Source organism: Macaca fascicularis, chromosome 8 (assembly GCF_037993035.2).
Source record: "Macaca fascicularis isolate 582-1 chromosome 8, T2T-MFA8v1.1".
In the NCBI taxonomy this organism is placed as follows: domain Eukaryota; kingdom Metazoa; phylum Chordata; class Mammalia; order Primates; family Cercopithecidae; genus Macaca; species Macaca fascicularis.
In genome coordinates, this window is record NC_088382.1 from 129816366 (window position 1) to 129838734 (window position 22369).

The window sequence follows — 22369 nt, forward strand, 5'->3', positions numbered from 1 at the left end:
TATCTTCTTCACCTTTTCATCCTGATCGCCTATCCCAGTGCTTGACACTTAAAAAGTATCCCATAAATGGCTGTTTAATAAGTTAGTGCTCTAAAGAATTTCTAAGATAGCATTATAACCCATAGTATTAAAAATAAAAATATCCATGAAACATACATGTAAGAGAGGTGTATTATTATTATTCAAGTAAGTGATGTGTACAGCCATTACTGCTACATTTTTCATTTACAGAAGAAAGAACAAAGAAATCCCAGGAAAAAATTAAAAATGTATTATGTTCGAACTTTGTTTTGGTGAATTAGAACCTTGTTATTTTGTGTGCATGTGTGTGTGGTGCGGGAGGAGCTAGGTGTTATAGCTCAGTGGTGTGCAGGAGCCAGCTCATGCCAGTTTGCAAGAGCCAACTGTGCACATCTCTTCCCAAGTCTGCATTCTGTGACCTCATATTGGTAGTCTGGAATAAGCTACAGTGGGGGTATTTATTCTACAGAAATTGGCAAACACTATAAATTAGGGCAGAAATCTGACTGTTAAATATTTACCACATTCACCAGCACACCCCTGGAATTTAAAGGGGCAGTAAATGAATTTAACCATACGGTGCTTCACTTGTAAAGAAAAATGTGAAGTTGGTCCTAGGAGTTGAGTTAAATTTGCTCTGTAGGAACATTTCTTACCCTGAAATTTAATAGTACATCTTTTAGAGTTATCAATGAAAAAAAAAAATCTTAAGACCCTGTCTTAGATTTGCTACTCACAATGTGGCTTATAGAATGCTTAATTCAAGAAGCATTAGCTTACATACTATGCACCAGGCATTGTGGAGGTTGTTGGGGTACAAAGATGAACAAGGCAAAATCCTTACAAAACAAATTCCTCCAAAGTCATGATGACCATTTCCTCTCTTTTTCTGTGCAATTGCAACAGTCAAACTATTTTATTTGGGAAGGTGAGGGAGAGGCAAAATTGGGTCTATTTTTCCCAGAATATTCCTATATAAGTCCAGACTTGTCAGTTTCAACTGAATATCACAAAAAAAGCATTATTGGCACTGCTCCAGCATGCATTCAATGTTATATTCATTCAGATGTACATTTTAGAAGCAATTGTAGAAGTCCTTCAGGCAAGAACCATCAGAGATTTATTTTCCTGTACTTTTGTCCAATAAAGGAAATCTCTGTCAAAGACTTACCCTAATGGAGGATTAATTTATGTGTTTATTCTCCATTTTCTGCTCTTGTTAATGATAAATAAGCGATTTTTAAAGCAAAGCTTTAAGTAAATTCATCCAGATGGGATTTAGACTTCTCTGAAAATTACCTGGAAATCAGCAGTATTTATTATCCTGCAACCTCCTAAAGCAAATAGTTCAGAGACAACTAACGCTTTGTTGCTCAATATGTTGGGGTTGAAAGATAAATCAATTGGCACAGGCAGCCATCTAAGAAGTAATTCATGTTGCCCCAGGTAATTTCTCTTCCTTGCTTCTATAGAACCTCCTTTTAATGCCCTCTGATGATTGAAACGACGGGGATTATAAAGAAATCCTCCTTGTTTGATGAAGCTTGGGGAAGGGAAATCTACCTTCCCACCCAGAAAACGTGACCTTATGCCTCTCCTTTCATATCTCTAACATTGTTGGTAAATATTTAGTCATTTTAATGTACAGTCTTCTGAGAGGCAGTATGAAATAGGGGAACAATAGTTCTAAACTCATAGGATTGTTTGTGAGGATTAAAGGTGTTATTATATGGAAAACACTTACTATGGTGCTTGGGGGCACGGTGATCAAACTCTTTTTTAAGGGTTTGTGTTCACTGCTTTCTGTCCTATTCTAGTCCCTGCTGTATTCCAGACACCCAACTTTGTGCTTGACCATGGCATTCAGTAGATACTGTGGAAGGACCAGAAATTTTCTATTTACATTAGTAAAATTGCAGTGGTTACTAGACAGCAAATTGTATTTGAGTATGTTAAAAAATAATTTTCCCTAGCTTTCTCCTTGGCTTAATGCTATAGAATCATAATTTCAAATATATATATATATGTATATTTGTTCTAGCAGTATTTCTCAATTTCAGTAAACTTATTTTATAGAAACTTAAACCTGAAGCTTTGATAGTTTAGGATGCTGGTTTAATTACTATTGCTTCGCAATATTCATGCAAAACAGAATTTAGTTTTATGAAGTCATCTTCCTGTTACGATGTATTGAGTAAAATTAATATCTAATCATTTAAAAATGATTCTGCAACTGACTTTTTGTAAAAAGCAATCTGATATGAAATGTTCCTCTTTAAAGTGGCAGATGCCTATAACCAAATCCAAGACTGCAAGTCCACCAGAACGAGGGAGGGTGACTGAAGCAGCCTCTCAGATGGGGTTGGGGGAGTCCCAAGTGTTGTTTACTGGGACACAAGCACATAATAGCTTTCATCTTGTCAATGGTACATATGCTCGCTCTTCCCTTTTTTTGCTTACTTTCTTTCTACATGAATAATTTGTTAGAATCAGAGCTATTGTTTTGTGTTATATAATAGATATAAGACGATATTTTTTCATTTCATCAGTTTATTTCATGTGTGTGCATTTTAAATAAAATTTTAAATATATACATATACAAGTAGCAGATGATGCTTTGACTGCAGTGAAGATTGACTGACTGGGTCAGATCAAGCCCACCACAGTCACTCTTTCCAAGGGGGCATAAAGGTCACCATTCTCCTGCTTTCCTCCGTGTAAGGGGTGAAAAACGCGGATGTGAATGAGCTGCAGGAGATCGCCTCTGAACCGGACAGCACTCATGTGTACAATGTTGCCGAATTCGACCTGATGCACACAGTTGTGGAGAGTCTGACCAGGACTGTCTGCTCTAGAGTGGAAGAACAGGACAGAGAAATTAAAGGTAAAATGAGTGACAGAGCAGTCCTGTGTATGTCAGTATTACGGTGCACAAGCCTATCGTGAATTGGGAAAATTCTTTTCATTTTCCATGTTGGCTTTCTGAAGACCCCCTATTCCCCTAAGACCCGAGCCGTCAGAGTAGAAAAGGAAGTATATTAGCAGGCTTTGTGGAGGTGAAGGAGAGACTGTTTAAATACAAGATGATTTTCTCCATAATGTAACGTTTACTTTTATTTAAAAATTAAACTTTTTAATTTTAAGATAATTATGCATTCAAATACAGTTTGTAAGAAATAATACATGGAAAGATTGTGTGTTCTTTACTCGCTTCTCCAATGGCAAAATCTTGTAAAGCTAATTGCATTACTACAAGCAGAATGCTTGCCATTGATACAGGCAAGATGCAGCACGTTTCCACCACAAGGATCGTTCCTGTTCCCTTTTATAGCCACCCTCACTTATATCCCTCTCCCTCTCTCTATGATCCCAGACAACCACTACTCCATCTCCAATATTTTTCATGTCAAAAATATTATGTGAACGGAGGTATGTGGTATGTAACCTTTGGGGATTGAGTTTTTTCATGCAGGAGAATTCCCTGGACATTCATCCAAGTTGTTGCACGTGTCAACAGCGCTTTCTTTTTAATTGAGTGTCAGATTCCATGATGTGGATGTGCCACAGTTTGTTTAACCACTCACACGTCGAGGGGCTCCTGGGTTGCTTTCAGCCTTTGGCTATGATGAATCAAGCTGCTGTGAATGTTCATGTAGAGGTTCTTGTGCAAACATAAGTTTTCATTTCTCTGGGATAATGCCCAGTAGTACAATGGCTGGATCATATCCCAGTTGCATGTTTTGTTTAGTTTGGTTTTCATTAAGAGTGGCCTCCTTGCTACTGGACAGTGGTGAAAGTCCTGACTCACTGCTAGGTCTCCTCTGACACCATCACAGAGTGAGGGGGGATGGTGCCTTATTACCCCCAGGTGGGGTTGAGGGTCCAGGCAGTCTCTTCATGTGGTCTCCCTTGATATCACAGATAGGATTGTAGGGGAAAAGATTCATTACCCTCTGCTGGGGATGAATATCTCTCCTCTGCTTGACCTCTCACACCACCCTAGCTGGCATGAGGGGCTTGGGGTGGATATTAGGGCACCCTATTACAGCCAAGAAAGGCTGGAAATTTTGGCTTCCCACTAGGCCTTTGCTGGCATGGGTAAAGATGTGGCCACAGTGTTTTTCTGTGTTGATTATCTGCAGTAGAACAGTTATTGCCAAAAATGTTTTAAAAGTTTCAGTCTTGGTAGGCTGGCCATTTCCTGGTCCTTTGCTAGAGGGAGAAGATTTTGTTAGCAATTTTTAGTCTGTATCTGTTGGTGTTTCTAGGTTGCCAGATACTTTAGCTCCATGTGTGGGATATATGAGTAAAAGGAAGTGGGAGCTCACTACTGGGAGCTCCTGAGCCCTGTAGTTCTGCACTCATTGACCTTCTTCTCTCTACTTTTCAGCGTCTTCTTATGCTTGTCTTTGATATAATTTCCAGAGTTTTTAGTTATACTCAGCAAAAGGAATAGAGTAAAGCACAGCTCTTCTCTTTCTTGGAGCAAATCCATCATAGATTGTTAAGCCTTGCCCCTCACAATATCACTGGTCTGCAGGTTGCGCTTGCCTTATAGAGTTGTAATCTGAGAAGAGGGTAATATCCAAGTCTTCTTTTAAGAGTCTGGTTTTATTTGCTGCCTCTGTTGTAACCAGCGTGAAATGGTTCTTTCTGGCTACATGTCCTTCTCTCTGTCATCATTCGCCTTTCCCCAGGCTAGATCTCATGGGGCTGGGCTGGGCATCCAAGCAGTATGATCCTGAACACATTTCCCTGAGCTTCAAAGTGAAGCTACTTTAGAGCTCAGTTTTTCCAAAAAAAGTCTACATGTGGTTGATGATACAGCATGTAATAAAGTTCCTGGCCATAGTTTGTGTTCAAAACAGTATTTTAAAAATTGAGATTATTAAAGTCCCTTTGAGTGAGTGCCCTTAAAGTGTGAGAAATTCTAAAGTTTCACCTTGTTATTATCATTTACATATTGTATCCCCCCTCCACTTAGATTCTGCATGTCCCAAATTTTTATAGAATCATTTGCTTTAACATGTGTAACACATACGAAAAAATGCTTATGTAGTGTTGAGCTCATAGTGGGCATTTAATATATGTTAGTTGCTTTTTCTTCTTTCACATTTTTAGATATTAGTCACTTGTTGAACTGAAATTTTTACTATAGAGCCTGTGTTCTCTGATGCTTAAAAACACAGACTCTCGTGTCAAGCCCAGATATCAATGTCAACTCTGATACTAATTGTGAGACCTTGGTCATGTTAGCTAACTTCATTGTGCCTTGATTTTCTCACATACGAAGTGTGAACAGTAATAGGAACTAGGGAGAAGTAGATGAGATTAAAAAAAAAAAACTTCTAAAGACTCTGAAGAGAAACTTTCAATACACACATGCTTAGTTCATGTTTGTTTGTGTGTTTGTTTGGAGGCAGAGTCTCGCTCTATTCCCCAGGCTGGAGTGCAGTGGCACGATCTCGGCTCACTGCAACCTCCGCCTCCTGGTTCAAGCGATTCTTGTGCCTTAGGCTTCTGAGTAGCTGGGATTACAGGCACCTGCCACCATCCCCAGCTAATTTTTGAATTTTTAGTAGAGACGGGGTTTTGCCATGTTGGCCAGGCTAGTCTCGAACTCCTGATCTGACCTCAGGTGATCCACCCACCTTGGCCTCCCAAAGTGTTGGGATTACAGGCATGAGCTACCATGCCCAGCTGTTAATGTTTGTTTTTATTATTTATTAACAATGACCTTAATTTGAGAAAGTTCTCTAGAGTCAAGAACTACATCTTATTTAAGTTTGGTATCCTCAGAACTTAGCGTAGTACCTGGCACCTAATAGACATTTAAATGTTTGAATGAACAAATGGATAACTGAATCAACTTATCTAAAGAGGAAAATCTTAGAGGCAGCATAAAATCAGTATTTATTTCTGTCTAATGAGATGTCTTAGCTTCATAAGAAATAACTTTGGGTAAGAGGTTTATTTGATGTGTTTCTTTAATTTAGCCTCAGCCCATGCCATCACTGGGCCGCCTACGGAGTTGATTACTTCTGAAGTCACTGCCAGAAGCTTTATGGTTAACTGGACTCATGCCCCAGGAAATGTGGAAAAATACAGAGTTGTGTATTATCCTACCAGGGGTGGAAAACCAGACGAGGTAATAAGGAGACAGTATTTTCAACCATCCTTTTTATTCTCTCAAGTCTTCTACAGTAGTGAGAACAAGGCAGAAATTTATGTATAAGATTATTCCGTCACAGACATTTTAAAGAATTTGACTGAAATGCATTTCCACTTGTTCATATTGTTCTCCCATATCTCTGAGTTATGGCAATTACATCTTTCATCTCTCCAAATAACGCTCAGAACTGGTCATGTATGACTTTCTAACACAACGTATTTTTCTTCTTCAAATTAGTAAGTTCTAAAGTAAAAGGTATCAGTAGCTAATTATCTGGCCAGGACCCCTTTTGCTATTTGTGCATTTTTTCTGCTTGGGAGTGATCTGAGCTTTCTGCCTCAGTGAAGTCTGTGCATTCCAAAGTACGTGGTCATATACGGACTAGTCCTCCAAGCCTTGGAGTTTCCTGGACATTTGTAGGGATGAGTGCAATGGAAAAGCCAATAATAAAGCAGCTGTGGCCAGCATTTTTTATGGCTTGGCTAACACAGGCAAGAACACCTATTGCCAGATGATTGGATCCTTCCCATTTCCTACCTTTGATACCACAATTCACAAGGAATATGTTAAAACACAATGAAATTCTTTTTTCTTTTTCTTTTTGTTGTTCTAACCTCTGACTGACCTCAGCATATTTCATAATATTCTGTGTTATGGTAGGATTTATGATATTTTTTAAGCGTTAGAGAAGTAGATTGTGGAGTCTTAAATCATTTGGACCAAAAAAAAAAAAAAAAAAAAAAAAAGGAGAGAGATCTGAGTGCTTCCAATGATTCTTTTATTTTTCACGACTAATAAATCTTTTAAATGCTTCCCAAAGCTCTATGGAAAAATATCATGTTTATTGTTATTAAGTGGATGTAAATAGGATAATAATTAGCCTGGTATCAACACAGTTATTTCTATTAGATATGAATTAACAAGGGACTTCTGGACACGTTCCATAAAAGGTGCATCACTTCATGTAGGCATTCAAAGAGCGTTTGACTGCCACAGTGGAAAGGAGGATGTGGCACAAACAAGAAAATATTCAATGAAATATTCTTGCTGGAGATATTTTCGCTTTTTGATTTCAATTCTGTGTGTAAGATATTCCGTGCTCTCATTGCTCGAACTGTTCTTTAAACAGGTGGTGGTAGATGGAAGTGTATCTTCCACAGTGTTGAAAAACTTGATGTCTTTAACTGAATATCAGATAGCAGTCTTTGCAATCTATGCCCACACTGCTAGTGAAGGCCTACGGGGAACTGAAACTACACGTATGTATTTAATTCTACCCCACTTCTAACTTTGTGGAGTGCTGCTTAGGGGGCCTTTCTTAAATTGAAATTCTGCTCAGGTCGTGTTGATAGACATCCTGAATCAAATTCAATCAAATTCACGGAAGACATTTGTCGTGCTATATGTGGTACTTGTCCATGCTAGAGCTGTAGTCTTGCAGGTGCTATGTCTTGAAAAAGTTGTTATAAATCTCTGATAGGTTTAAGAGCAATCTTGGTGGTGAAAAGTACAAAAACATTCATTCATTTATTAAGTATTTAATAAATGCCTACTATGAACCAAGAATTGTCCTTGAATTTGTCAGTAGAAGTAGAGAAAAAACTCCATAGCTCTCCTGCCCAGTAGAATGCCAAGGCAATTATGTTACTGCTATCTTCATTGTTCATATCATTGTAGGTAAAACAAGCTTCTGAATACTAATAATTCCCTTCCTGGGTAGGATCATAGTAACACACAATGACAACATACACACATAATACACACACACACACACACGCACATGCACATGCACACAGAATCATGAGAAGAGATAATCTTTTTAAAAAGATCGAACATCTTGTAGTCATTTCTAATATTAACTGAGTTCCTATTACATGCGAGGCACTATGCAAAACTGCTCTAAAAAATCTGCCTCTGATAGAACAATAACAGGGTAAACAACACTAATCACAATGCGCCACGCACTGTGATCATCACTTTCTGAAATCTGTTGGATTTATCCCTGGCAACAATCTGTCAGATAAGTGTTAATGCCCTCACTTTGCAGAAATATTTTAGTGACAATCCTTATTCTCAAGGATGTTTTAGTGAGCCTGGGCAACATGGCGAAACCCGGTCTCTACAAAAAATACAAAAATTAGCCAAGCATGGTGGCACGCCACTGTGGTCCCAGTTACTTGTGAGGCTGAGGTGGGAGGATTGCTTGAGCCCAGGAGGTGGAGGTTGCAGCCAAGATTGCACCACTGCACTCCAGCCTGGATGACAGAGGAATAACAGGTCTCAAAAAAATAATAAATAAAAGTAAAAGGATGTTTTAGTGTAGTAGGGGGTGGGAACGCAAACCAAGGATGTGCAAGCAGATTAGTGCAATGAAAGACTGTAAGCACTCTCATAGATCTGTGTACAAGGAGCTGGAAATGTCAGCAAAGTCCTGAACTTGACATTGTGGTTAGAAGAGTAGGCAGGGCCACATTAGGGAGGGTCTAGAACCATATTTGAAAACAACAATGTTTCCTGTTTTTCATCAGCATTGTTTAACGCAGGAGCTTGCAATTTATTCTTAACCCCTTTCTCCCTTCTTATGGTCAATCTTATTTCTTGATAATTTCATTTTTCTCAAGGACACATATGTAAGTGGCTCAACATTAAAAAAAAAAAAATCTCTTGCAGTTGCTTTACCCATGGCTTCTGACCTTCTACTGTATGATGTGACTGAGAACAGCATGCGAGTCAAATGGGATGCAGTACCTGGGGCCTCAGGTTACCTGATCCTTTATGCTCCCCTAACAGAGGACCTGGCTGGGGATGAAAAAGAGGTAACCACCTGCTACCTACTACAGTCCTAGAATCTTTTATTTCCTTAAATAAAATAAAATTTTTATTGTAAAAATTTAATGTAGAAAATTCAGATTAGCCAAAAGAAAAAAAAAGCACGTATAATCCCACCACCGAGAGATAGCCGTTGTTAACAGTCTTTGCCAATGCATTTTAAAAGCAACAAATGGAAGTGGTTTTGTAGCCTGCTGTTTTCATTTTATTTATTGTGAATCTCGTTCCATGTCATTAAAGAAAATTTTACGAAGTCATTGTATACACCCATAGTATTCTACTGTTGGTTTGAACAGGTCATGTTTAATTAATCTATGATTTTGGATATTTAGATAGCTTGCTATATAAATAATGCTTTTGTGAATATTCCTAACATACATCTTTGCATAATTGTTTATTTCCCTAGGATAAATTCCTAGAAATAGAGTTTGTTTTTCAAAGGGTAGGCAAATTATTAAGGTTTACATTCAGTATTGCCAAATAACTCTAGAGGAATGTTATATATTTTGCTTTATGTGGTGCATAAGTGACTATTTTCTCTGTATGCACTGAATTAAGTTTTTTCTTACTAATTTGAGAGGTAGATAGACATACCTCGTTGGTGCAAATTTTTGAATTTATTCCATTTTAAATGATGAACCTTTGACCTTCAAATGACTTTCAAACATTTTAGTACTCATTTTTAATTTATAGGGGACAATAGCTATAATGCAGACATGTAAGGAATGAAGAGGATGAATCTGACACTTGGAAGTGTAATGACCAGGCAGGGGCAGTTAATAAGCAAAGCAGTTCAGAGAACTTGGTTGTCTAAAATTGTGTAAAGCCTGTCTCTGATGACGGAAATCTTTAGGATCGAAAAAATGGTGAATCTGAGTGTCAGGAATAGAGTATTGGTGACATGTGTCTTTTTATTTCCAAGGCTTAGACGGCTTTTGCCTATTTGAATTTAAAGTTGATCTGAATTATTTTGACAAAAGAGAGACTTACAAATGGTGCTGAGAAGATGCTCAGCCTCACTATGAAAGAGAAAGAGAATTAAAGGAATAGTAGTTTATAACCAATAGATTAGCAAAAAAAATTTAAAGTCTGATAATACTGTGTATTCATGAGCACGCAGGAAAAGAATCACTCCTGTAACTGCTGGCGGGCATGTAGTTTGGTACAGCTGCTTCGGAGGATATTTTGAAATATTTCATCCTGTTGAAGATATATACTATTTTTTGGAAATGTATCATAGGGAAACATCTTGCAGGCATTTTTCAATGCAGGCACTTGGTTGGAATAAGACATTGCAAACAACTAACATGCCTATTAATAGAGGAATGGAAACTAGTGATATATTTATAGAAAAGAATACCATAAAGAAATTAATGATGTCAACTCTGTCCTTGTGTATCAACATGGATAAATCTCAAAATGTAATATTAACGCAGAAAAAAATAGCAAGCTGCAAAAAGATTGTGTTGATATGATCCCATTATGTGTGTTGTTAAACATACAGGATCATATATTGTTTATAGATATATCTATATACATACAGAAGTACAAAAATGCAGCAGTAAGATATACATCAACCTCAGGGTGGAGGTGGTGAACAGAAAGAATGAGAAAGACCTTTTATCTGTATATATTAATTTTTAAAAAAATAAAATCTGAAGTTGATATGACAAAAATTTGATATTTATCCAAGTTGAGTAGTGGGTACATCAGTGTGTATTATATTATTTTCTGTGGGTTTATGTTATATATGTTGAGCTAGTTCAAAATTCAAAATTTTAATTTGATGATTAGCCCTGGCAGTCATGTGCCTGTAGACTGTCTATGGAGATTTTTTTTTTCCTTCCAAAACATAAAACTATCCCATCACTCTATTGTCGCACAACTGAGAATGTTGGATAGTTTGACTGAATCCAAGGGTCAGAAAACGTGTTCAAGAATCAAAAAAGCAAATTGCCAAGTTGGGTGTCAAGGTGATTGGATCTCTTCTGAATACTGGAAGTAACTTGCAATTCAACTGCGTGGATTCTGTTGTTGAATGGGGCCGCAAAACTGGCCCAGTTTCATTGAGTTTGAAGCAAAAACTGGGCATGTGGCCAGAGCACTGGTTAGAATTAGCCAAATAGTGAAAGGTGCCCACTTGGCCTTGCCTCCAGCACACTGGCCTGGAGCTCACAGTCTCTAGAGAACATTCCTGATTCAATCTCACCCACCCTCTCCTGGGGAGCGTATACTCAACATTGTTATTCTGGCTGGAGTTGCCATTTGTCCAGATGTAAAGAGTTATCCTAACACAGTTCACATGGTACTTTTAGACTTATATGGTTCCATAATATCTGTTCCTAATATAAAATGACACGAGACGATTTAAAAGTTATGACCGAAGCCTGTTTGATGGAGGGGTTGTGAGGGGACGTAAAGTCTTATCCTATGAAGTCTCACCTTTGTTCTGTCCCACTCCGATCAGCATGAATAATATGTATTGGCAAACGATCTAACAACATGTGTTCTTCTCAGATGAAAATTGGAGAGACCCACACGGATATTGAATTGAGTGGGTTGTTGCCCAATACAGAATACACAGTCACAGTTTATGCCATGTTTGGAGAAGAGGCCAGCGATCCTGTTACGGGACAGGAAACAACATGTGAGCAGCACAGCCATTCAGTTGGGATGCTGTAGTAAAAGCCCGCATGAATGTGGGGATTCTGAATTGGAACTACTAGTTTGGGTTGAAACTTCTTAAAAGCTAATTGTAATTTTAAAAATCTCATATTCTATTTAGGACAGGAAAATGTATTTTTAATATATTGTATTATTATAAATGATATAGTTGCCAGAACCGAACTTCAGCATCCTCCAGATAATTCCACCTGTGTCTTTCTTTGTCTAAATTCAAATGCAGGTCAGAATATAGAGGGAAGAGTGTGGGCTTTGCAAGATAGTAGTTGAGATGGGAATCTCAGCTCAACTCATATTTTAGCTAGGTGACAATGGGTGAGTGATAAAACTTTTTTGGTTGTATAAAAGGAGGAGCAATAATTTTACAGCATGTAGTTGATATAAGATTAAATACAGTAGTATATGTGAAAACACTCAGCACATAGTTACTGAATATCTGTTTATTTTCCACTCATATCAAAATTAACAAACATTTTTCCCTGAAAATCTTTGCTGTATTTATCTGAGCCTATTACTATTGTAATTCATTTTCAATTGAGCAAAAATTTTATTGGTAAGGCTAATTTTGGCTAGATGTAGGGAATTCCTAGTACTTTTTGGGAAATGTATGCATTTATTTAAAAAATATGATATAAACAAAATATTACTATGGCATTCTAATAATACCACATACTATTAAAATATGGCTCTATTCATGATCTTTTGAAACATAAGAAAGTGCAGAGAGACTTGAGGTCTTGCTCACCACTCTTCTCCTGGACTTGGGAGGAGATGAATAGCACAATTTCTACAATGCCTTTCTCGTTAAGATTCCATTTGGGAAAACAAAATAGAAGTTTAATGATAAAGAAGTTTGCACACATCCATTCTGTGTTAGTCAAGGCTATGTTATTCTTGCTCTTCAGAGAAAGACCAATGTAATTAAAACAACAAAGAAACAAACAAAAGCTCTGGGAGAGCCCAAGAAAGAAAAAGAAAAGAAATGAATCATGCTAGAAAGCATCTACCACATAAGTGAATTCTGGGACTCTAACTATTTGAAAGAAAAGCTTTCCCCAACAGCCCATCTCTCTTTCACTTAGAGTGTTCACTTATTTATACTTATTAAAATATGTACAACTCCTTCCCATGATTAGCAAAAAGGTCCTGAAAAATGATATCCTAGATACTTGTTCCTGAGGCTGGCATTTTTATGTGCAAAGTAAATTAGACATTATTCCATTATATTGCCAAATGTAATGGAATTCCAGAAAAATTTAGAGCCAAATGTGCATACTACTTAATTATATTGCTTTTTTTTCTTTTCTACACTTCCTCTCTGGCACCTTAATTATTAAGCGAGTCATTAACTCCTACAAGATCTTTATTGTCAAAAATCAGTATGTATTGAATTAATGAAAGGACTGGGCTTTGAGGTTAGGAAACATGCTTCATGGCTATGGCTCGTAATTGTCATTATTTGTCTTCAAGTTTTTTGCTTTGTTGGCTCTATCAGCACTGAGTTTGTGGGATGAGAGAGTGTGAGTAAGAGAGAGAAACAGTGAGAGAGGAGAAATTAGCATCCTTCTTAATATCATGGGCTCTGGAATCAGTTAATCAATTTCTTAGGTTAAATTCGAATTGCTCTTCTGTTCCTACTAACTGGGATGTTGGACAAGTTACTTCAATTTTGTGATCAATATAATGGGGATAATTCAACTTTATCCTTGCATTCTAATGTAAGAATTTAATAAGTTAACATATGTTATGTGTCAGACTCATGGAAAACACTCAGTAAATGTTAACAATTATTTTTACAATAAGCCTGTAAAGAGCTCATGAAACTGTCAAAAATTATGGAAAATTTTTAATTTATTGAATTAGATAGCGGTCCTTAAAGAGGTTCAAAAAGCTATGGAATTGACAGGAATCTGCAGAAATACCAATACCTCTTTAAATAATTTTAAAGCAATAGTAAGATGTTTATTTTTATTTGTCTCACAAAGCCACTGTGATTTATTCAGGTCAAATAATTACCCATTGATTCAATGAATGTTTATTGAGTACTCGCTATATTGGGAATAGATCTGAGAACAAAATGAAACCAAATTATCTAACCCCCTGAGATTACAATATACTGGGGAAGAGAGACAATAAACCAGAAATATACAGTGAAAAAAAATAGAGCAGAAGAAGGAGACTGGTAGTATGGGGGTAGAAGAACTGTTTTACATAAGATGATCATAGAAAGCTTCATCGAGAAGGTGGCATATGGTCAGAAACCTGAAAGAAGCAAAGAAACCAGCTGTGCGGATATCTGGGGGAAGAGCCTTGAAGGCAAAGAGAAGGCAAGTGCAGTGGCCTATGAATGAGCATGCATGGCAGGTTCCAGTCACAGCTAGTGGCATGGAAAAGGCACGGAGTAGTAGGAGATGGAAGCAGTGAAATGGCAGCAGGCCAGTCATGTAGGGCCATAAAGACCACTCTAGGCTGGCTGCGGTGGCTCACGCATGTAGTGCCGGCACTTTGGGAGGCCAAAACAGGCAGATCACCCGAGGTCGGGAGTTTAAGACCAGCCTGGCCAACATGGTGAAACCCCGTCTCTACCAAAAATATAAAAACTAGCAAGGTGTGGTAACACACGCATATAATCCCAGCTGCTCAGGAGGCTGCGGCATGAGAATCAGTTAAACCTGGGAGGTGGAGGTTGCAGTAAGCTGAGATCCCACCACTGCACTCCAGCCTGGATGACAGAGTGGGAAAGGAATGGAAAGGAAAGAAAGGAAGGGAAGGGAAGGGAAGGGAGGGGAGGGGAGGGGAGGGGGAAAGGAAGGGAAGGGAGAAGGAAGGGAAGGGAAGGGAGAAGGAAGGAAGGAGAGAGAGGGGAGAGAGGGGAGAAAGAGAGAAAGAAAGAGAAAAGAAAGTAAGTAAGAAAGAAAAGATCGTGCTAAGAACTGTGGGTTTATGCTGAAGGAGTTAGGAGCCATTTTGAAGATTTTGTGCAGAGAAGTGAAATTACCTGACTGACATTTTAAAAGAAGCACTCTGGCTGCTTGCTAAGGAATAATTATATTAATAGTAGGGGAAAGATGGAAGTTGGGAGATTGGCTGGGAGACCATGGCAAGAATCCAAGCCAAGAGGGGATAGTGGCTTCTACCAAGATGGTAGCAGTGGAGGTGAAGAGAAGGGGTCAGATCTGGATGATGGATTAGAAGTGGGTTGCGAGAGAAAGAGCAATCCAGGAGGCTCCAAGGTTTTTGACCTGATCAGTAGGAAGGATAGAGTTTCCATTTGCTCAGAGGGGAAGATTGAGGGAAGAAGAATTAGGGGAAGGCATCAAGAGTCACTGATTCCGTTTGGACCGGTTAAGTTGGACTTGCCTAATAGATACCAACATGGAAATGGCGGATGGCCATCCCCTCATTTTACATGTGGGAAATTGTGGAGCTTAGAGGTAGAGTGGCTTTGCCAGAGTCACATGGTAATTGAGTGGACTAGTTAAAATTTTATTTCAAGTTACTTTGTTTTTAATCCATTAGGTTTCTTACTTACATCAGGTAGAGTGATAGGCACAGAAAATTTACCTAAATCTTATTTCTAACCATGTGTAACTTATTACTGCTATTTATTCTCTACAAAGAAAACTTTTTTCTTTGCTAATTAGAGAACATTATTGATTTTTATGAGACAATACATTGGTTATTTCAGTGTTATAAATTATTATCTGGGTGACACTTTTCATATGTAAATAGAAGTCAAAGACACAGTTTCTTTTTACGTGTATGTAATCTGACATTTTAATTATTTTCTATTCCATTTACGGCCAAGTGGCTTTAAGTCCACCAAGAAATCTGAGAATCTCCAATATTGGCTCTAACAGTGCTCGATTAACCTGGGACCCAACTTCAAGACAGATCAATGGTTATCGAATTGTGTATAACAATGCAGATGGGACTGAAATCAATGAGGTAAGTTCTGGGACATACTGTATATTTTTTAGGTGGTGGGGTGCTAGTTATTGATGACTACATAACCTATCATCTCAAAGCCTAGTGGCTTAAAATAATAGTAATTATTTATTGTCTCTCATAGTTCCTGTATGTAGGTCAGGAATTGGGGTGTGAATTGCAGTTATCACTGGAGGAGGGGTGCTCTCCAGTGAGGTTAGAGCCAGATAGTGACTGGAGCTGGAGCCATCTCATGGCGTCTTTACTCATGTATCTGGTGCCTGGTCTGGGGAGACTGGAACAGCTGAGATCTGGAGCAGGTCTCCATATCTCTAATTAGACTCTTCGCACAATGCCTTCAGCATGCATCTTCAGGGGAGTTGGCTCAGGAGTCCCATGACACATGTCCAAAGAGAGAGAGAGCTAAGTAGAAGCTGTATCGCTATTCATGACCCAGCCTCTGAAGTCACTTGATATCACCTCTGTCACACTTCATTGGTATGAGATGTCACCACCTTCGCCCAGATTTATAGGTGGGGAGAAACACAGATCCTACCTGTGGTGGGAGACATGTCAGTCAGAGGATAGGAGGAGCATATAGAGAAGAAGATATTCACTGATGTGGCCGTCTCTGGAAAATGCAGTCTGCCACAGGGGATGGGAGTGGGGAGGGTGTATGTTCATGGAAGCATCGAACTAAAAATAATGTCACTGTTCTCTAGTTTATCCTTCTGCTTTTGAGTAAACTGGCATCTGAAAGGCTCTAGTTAGATGAGCCTAAATTTAGCAAATAATTCGAGTTTTATCTAAGAAGTACTTTTAAATAATGGAACTTGTTAAAACCTGTGAAGATACAGTATCTTGCATGCAGTGACTAATACTTTCAAAAAAGTGTTCCCTTGGAAATGTGTTTTAGCAAAACAGCGAGGTTATTTTTATTTTATTTTCCCTTATCTTGGTCCAGTAAGCTAAGACAAAGAGGGAAATATGTTAGATTGCATCATTTCTACTTTCTGACCAAATAAAGCAAGTGTTTTTATATGCAGAGACAAATTTTTTTCTAAAATTAAATCCAAGCAATATTTTACAAAATGCATCCTCATAAGGGACATTGTGTAATGGACAGGCAGTAAGTACACATTTGCTAACATATAGAAATACTGTTCGATATGCTTCATTAAACCTTCGTAAATCTTGAGAGTAAATAGTCCTGAAGAGTCTGGTCATTTGGATGAGTTGCTTTGTTTTTGAAGAGAGTAGCCTGGAGCAGTAAAAAGATTGAAATAAAAAAACACTGAGCTATAGGTGTCTCTTTGTCACTGGTAATACGTAAACTGCTTTCCCAAGGGTTGTAAATTCAACTGTGTAGGAGGATGAGGCAGATACTATAAATGATTGAAGCATACCATTAAATCTGTAGAAGCAGACACACCTGCAAAGAAATACTGTCATGTTTTGCTTGACACATGAGGCTAACTTAGGCTATATATATAATATATATAAATATATATATGTGTGTGTATTATATATAATATATATTTATAAATATATAACATATTATATTATGTATTACATATAAATATATATTATATATACATATTTATAAATATTATAAATATATATATTATATATAAATTTTTGAGATGAAGTCTCGCTTTGTTACCCAGGCTGGAGTGCAGTGGCATGATCTCGGCTCACTGCAACCCCTGCGTTCCAAATTCAAGCAATTCTCTTGGTTCAGCCTCCTGAGTAGCTGGGACTAAAGGCATGCGCCACTGTGCCCAGCTCATTTTTGTATTTTTAGTAGAGACAGAGTTTCACCATGTTTCTCAGGTTAGTCTCAAACTCCTGACCTCAGACGATCTGCCCGCCTAGGCCTCCCAAAGTGCTGGGATTACAGGCATGAACCACTGTTCCCAGCCTAGCTTAGGCTATATTTTGTCTTCCCATTTTGAGGACATGAATGCAGAAGAAATTCTCTACTGAAAGAAAGACAACGAGCAAGACTAATGATAAGTGACAATGGACAGTGGGTTTCAATGACAGGGATACTAGGGACTGGTGTGATGGGAAGTGTGTGCATCTAAGATGCAGCCAGTCTCAGCTTCTACTGATTGCTGCTGCATAGAAATCCAGGCATGGGCTGCCAGATCTTAAGACTCTTGGAGAGATACCACTGATTTCTATTTTTATATAAAAACTACCAATTTAAAAGAGTTGACTCATTGAACAACGAAAGTAACACCTCTATATTCACCAGTAAATATTTGTTCATTGTAGAGCATCCTCCTTTGGCAATAATTTTTAATAAAACAAAAACAAACTTTCTTATATATCCATTACATTTATAATATAATTATATAATAATGATTATAACCATGTCTTAGTCCCTTTGGTTTTCTGTAACAAAATACCTTGCCTGGGGAAGTTTTGTTTATTTATTTATTTAGAGACAGGGTCTCTGTTGCCTAGGTTGAAGTGCTGTAGTGTGATCATGGCTCACTGCATCCTCAACCTTGCAGGCTCAGGTGATCCTCCCACCTCAGCCTCCCGAGTAGCTGGGACTACAGGCACATGCCACCATGCCTAGCTAATTTTTGTACAGACCAGGTTTTGCCATGTGGTCCAGGCAGGTCTCAAACTCCTGGGCTCAAGGGATTTGTCTGCCTTGGCCTCCCAAAGTGCTGGAATTACAGGAGTGAGGCACTGTGCCCAGCTTGGGAAACTTATCAATGGCAGAAATTTATTGTTCACAGTTCTGGAAGCTGAGAAGTCTAAGATCAAGGCACCTGCACCTGAATTTGCAGGTGTATTCCTCATAGTTGGAGATTTCTACCTATGTTCTTACCTGGTGAAAGGAGCAGACAAGCTCCCATGGGCCTCTCTAATAGGGGCATTCCTCCCTCATGACCTAATCATCTCTCAAAGACCCCATCTCTTAATACTACTGCATTGGGGATCAGGTACCAACATATGAATCTGCAGGGGGACACAACCTTCCAGACCATAGCAGCTGCTGTAGCTTCTTCTACTATTTCTGTTATTTGTCTTTGCAGAGAATAGCCCCAGACTAACATATTTGTTGAGAACATATGTTTGGGGGTTTTTTGGTAGTGTTTTTCAATCTTGGGGAAGCTGCTAGCATTTGCTGTTTCTGGGAAATTAGAAAGCTATGTTTGGTAAAACCGAACTTAAAATATGAGAAAATGGGCTATGAATGAAGATTTGAGAAAATTTGATTTGAGTAAAATGCATAAGCCATGCATGGATTTTGTAACACCAGTTTTGACTAGAGTGTGTGTGTGTGTGTGTGTGTGTGTGTGTGTGTGTTTCTTATTTCTTAATTCATAGCCATGCTATAGATACTTGAGGTTGCTGGATAAGTATCTTTTATTGAAGTATTACTGTACCTAACTTTAGAATATATAATTTTAAGGATGAATACTTCTATTAGATTTTGCTTTAATTTCTATGAATTTAAGCTTCTATTTATAGACAATGCAACGATTTTTTCCTTTCTTTTTTTTTTTTTTTTTTTTTTTGAGACAGAGTCTCGCTCTGTCACCCAGTATAGAGTGCAGTGGCACGATCTCAGCTCACTGCAAGCTCAGCCTCCTGGGTTCATGCCATTCTTCTGCCTCAGCCTCCCAAGTAGCTGGTACTACAGGCGCCCACCACCATGCCCGGCTAATTTTTTGTAATTTTAGTAGAGATGGAGTTTCACCATGTTGGCCAGGATGGTCTTGATCTCTTGACCTCATGATCTGCCCACCTCGGCCTCCCAAAGTGCTGGGATTACAGGTGTGAGCCACTGTGCCCGGCCCATGCAATTGATTATTAACACTTTTGCTTTACACTCAATATTTTCTGCTTCATTTCCTCTCATCTTCCTTCTCTCACTTCCTCTTCCTCCCTCTGTATCTTTTCTGCATTATCCCTCTCCCCAACTTTTTGGAGACCAGGAAGAAAAATGAAACAAGTATTTCAACAAATGTCCATGCTGCTGCTGACCATGATGATGATAATGATGGTGATGATGGTGATGATGATGATGGTGATGATGGTAATGGTGATGATGATGATAATGATGGTGATGATGGTGATGATGATGGTGGTGATGATGGTGATGGTGATGATGATGATGGTGATGATGGTGATGATGACGGTGATGATGATGATGATAATGATGGTGATGATTATGGTGATGATGATCATGATGACCATGATGATAATGATGGTGATGATTATAATGGTGGCTAACATTTGTTGAGTGCTTCCCATGAGCCAGGCACTGTTCTGAGTGCTCTAAACCTCATGTAATCCTTACAGAACCAAATACTGACAAAGTATGACTTATCAAACTATGGACAGAAGTCATCTCAGGTAGCATTTACTGTGAAAGGATTTTGGAAGTACGCAAACATGATGGAGAATTAAGTGCTGCCATTTGAGTTTTATAAATGCAAAGGCCACAGTTTTTGGACTTTGAGAGTCCAGTTCCTAGTAGCAGTGACTCAGCAGTAGAGCCTGGAGTTGAGCCCAAATCCCTTGTTCCTCATCAGGGCCTTTTTCTACATCCCTTCCAAAATTAGGCTGAAGTTAAACTTTTAGCTAGACTGATTGAGGATATTTCTCAGAAATAGTTGCATAACAATGAGATCATGGTTATTTGTTATTATTTCCTCAAATTTTTCTTCTACATCTTAAAATACTACCAGCAAAATTAGTTCTGGGACTAATCATTTAAAGCATGATATTTTAACTAATATAAATAAATGATACCTAAAGGCCTTTATTTGATGAAATAGAATAATCAATGCTGAAATTATATAAAATATAGTCTATTCAGCATCAAATATTTAATAAACGAGATCCTTTTTAACAGATACACACACACACACACACACACACACACACACACACACACACACACACACACACACATTCTTTCTTTTAGTCCTTTCTCCTGTTTGGTGGACCTAAGAATCCAGTACCTATATTTTAACTGCTTTTGTGTATGTTTGATATCTTTGCAAAATTCCTATTTGTCACAGATTTGAAACTTAGAAACAAGATCAAGGCCTAACTAGACATTCCAGTTAATAATTTTATGGCTCAGGGCAAGTTAGTTAAGCTGTTTGGGCCTAGATTTTCCTTCGGAAAATAGTTGCGAAAGCACCTAGGGTTTGGTGGGTGAAGGTGGGTGGGGGAGACTCTAAATAAGACAATGAGTATCAAGTCCCTGACTCTGTAAGTGCTCAATAAATCTCAGCCATGACAATTCAAAACAACAGAAAGCAATATGTAACTAGAGGTTAGGAAAGTATGTCTTGAACTCACATTTTTTAACATGGGTTTGTATTTTCTGTGAGCTTAAATAATGAAGCCATACTTTAAATAGTGTTTAAGAGCATATGATTTAGAGCCTGAAACACCTGTGTTTAAGACCTGTGTACTAGCTGTTTTCCCCTTGGGCAAGTTCCTTAATTTTTGGAATCTCATTTTTCCATTTTCAAATGGGGAGTAATAATTAGCTCCCCCACAGGATTGTGATAAGGATTAAATAAGTAAATGCATATAAAGCATGCAGATAGTTCACAGGCTGCAGTAAACAGTAAGTGCTAAAAATGACCTATAATGTTATCAATCCCTGATTTAGAAGAAGATAATCCATACTTTCAATTAACCGTTGCTGTGTAACAACAGTGCAACTTAAAATATAGCCTAGGAGCATGTAACTTGGGCAGAACTCAGCAGGGACAGCTGGGCTCTGCCATGTGGCGTCAGCTGGGGTGATTCATGCATTCATCTGGGAATCTGACTGGACCAGAACTTCTAGGATGACTTCATGTCCATGTGTGACCCCTCAACTAGAGTGTCTGGGAAGGCTGGGATTCGCTGGCCTTCTCCAGAAGAGTGGCCCAGTACAGCACAATGGTACAGTACAATGACAGCTCTTTTTTTCCAGGGTTGGCACTCTTTTTTGACCTACAGAGGTGTAGATTCTTTAAAGGTGTGTATGGCTTCTGTTCTGGCCCTTAGTTTAGAGAAGACCTTTCTCACCTCTTTTAAGAAATAGTTTTTTTGGTGCCTTCATCTTCATTTTAATTTACTTATTCTATTCACTCAAAAAATATAATTCAACATACAGTGGTGAAGAAACTAAACAAGTTCTTGCCTTCAAGGAGTTTATACTCTATGCAGGAGATAGACAATAAACATGTAGGTAAATAAAGTAATTTCACATTGCCACTGGTACCAAGGAGGAAACAACAAGGCCAGTGTCAGTGAATAACCCCACTAATAGGTGGAAACATAGGTGGAAAAAGAACCCTCCTCTGCGGAGGTTCTAGTTAAGCATAGTCATGATAGAGGAAGAAGGCCTAATTTTGACAAGAGCTGGAGAATGGGGTCACAGACAGAGTGAACTGCATGTGCTAAGGCCCTGAGGTGGGAAAGGCAAGGACCTGAAAGGAGGCCAGTGTGGCTGGAGCCCAACAGGCCACTGGAGTATGACAGAAAGAAAAGGTGCTGCCCCAGATTATGAAGGCCATGAGGTATCTCAGGGTGCTTGGTTTTGATTCAGAGTGCAACAGATGGCCAATGAAGGTTTAAGTAGGGAGGTGACATTTTATATTTTGCTAAAGGTTACTTTGCCATGAGCAGACACATACAGTGTTGAGCTTAGTGACCTTCCCCTGAACCTCAGGTAGCATCAGGATTAGTCACTGATAGTAC

General features: G+C 38.5%; 1 protein-coding gene across 3 annotated transcripts in view; it reads left to right on the forward strand.

Moving 5' to 3' along the window:
* COL14A1 (collagen type XIV alpha 1 chain) overlaps window positions 1-22369 on the forward strand; it is a 245527-nt gene that overhangs the window by 73483 nt on the left and 149675 nt on the right. For all 3 annotated transcript variants that reach the window (XM_005563999.5, XM_005563997.5, XM_005563998.5), the window contains exons 9-14: window positions 2744-2905; window positions 6018-6169; window positions 7323-7452; window positions 8864-9009; window positions 11540-11669; window positions 15513-15652. In XM_005563999.5, coding sequence (XP_005564056.2) covers window positions 2744-2905; window positions 6018-6169; window positions 7323-7452; window positions 8864-9009; window positions 11540-11669; window positions 15513-15652 — 860 coding nt within the window. The remainder of the gene's footprint in view (window positions 1-2743; window positions 2906-6017; window positions 6170-7322; window positions 7453-8863; window positions 9010-11539; window positions 11670-15512; window positions 15653-22369) is intronic.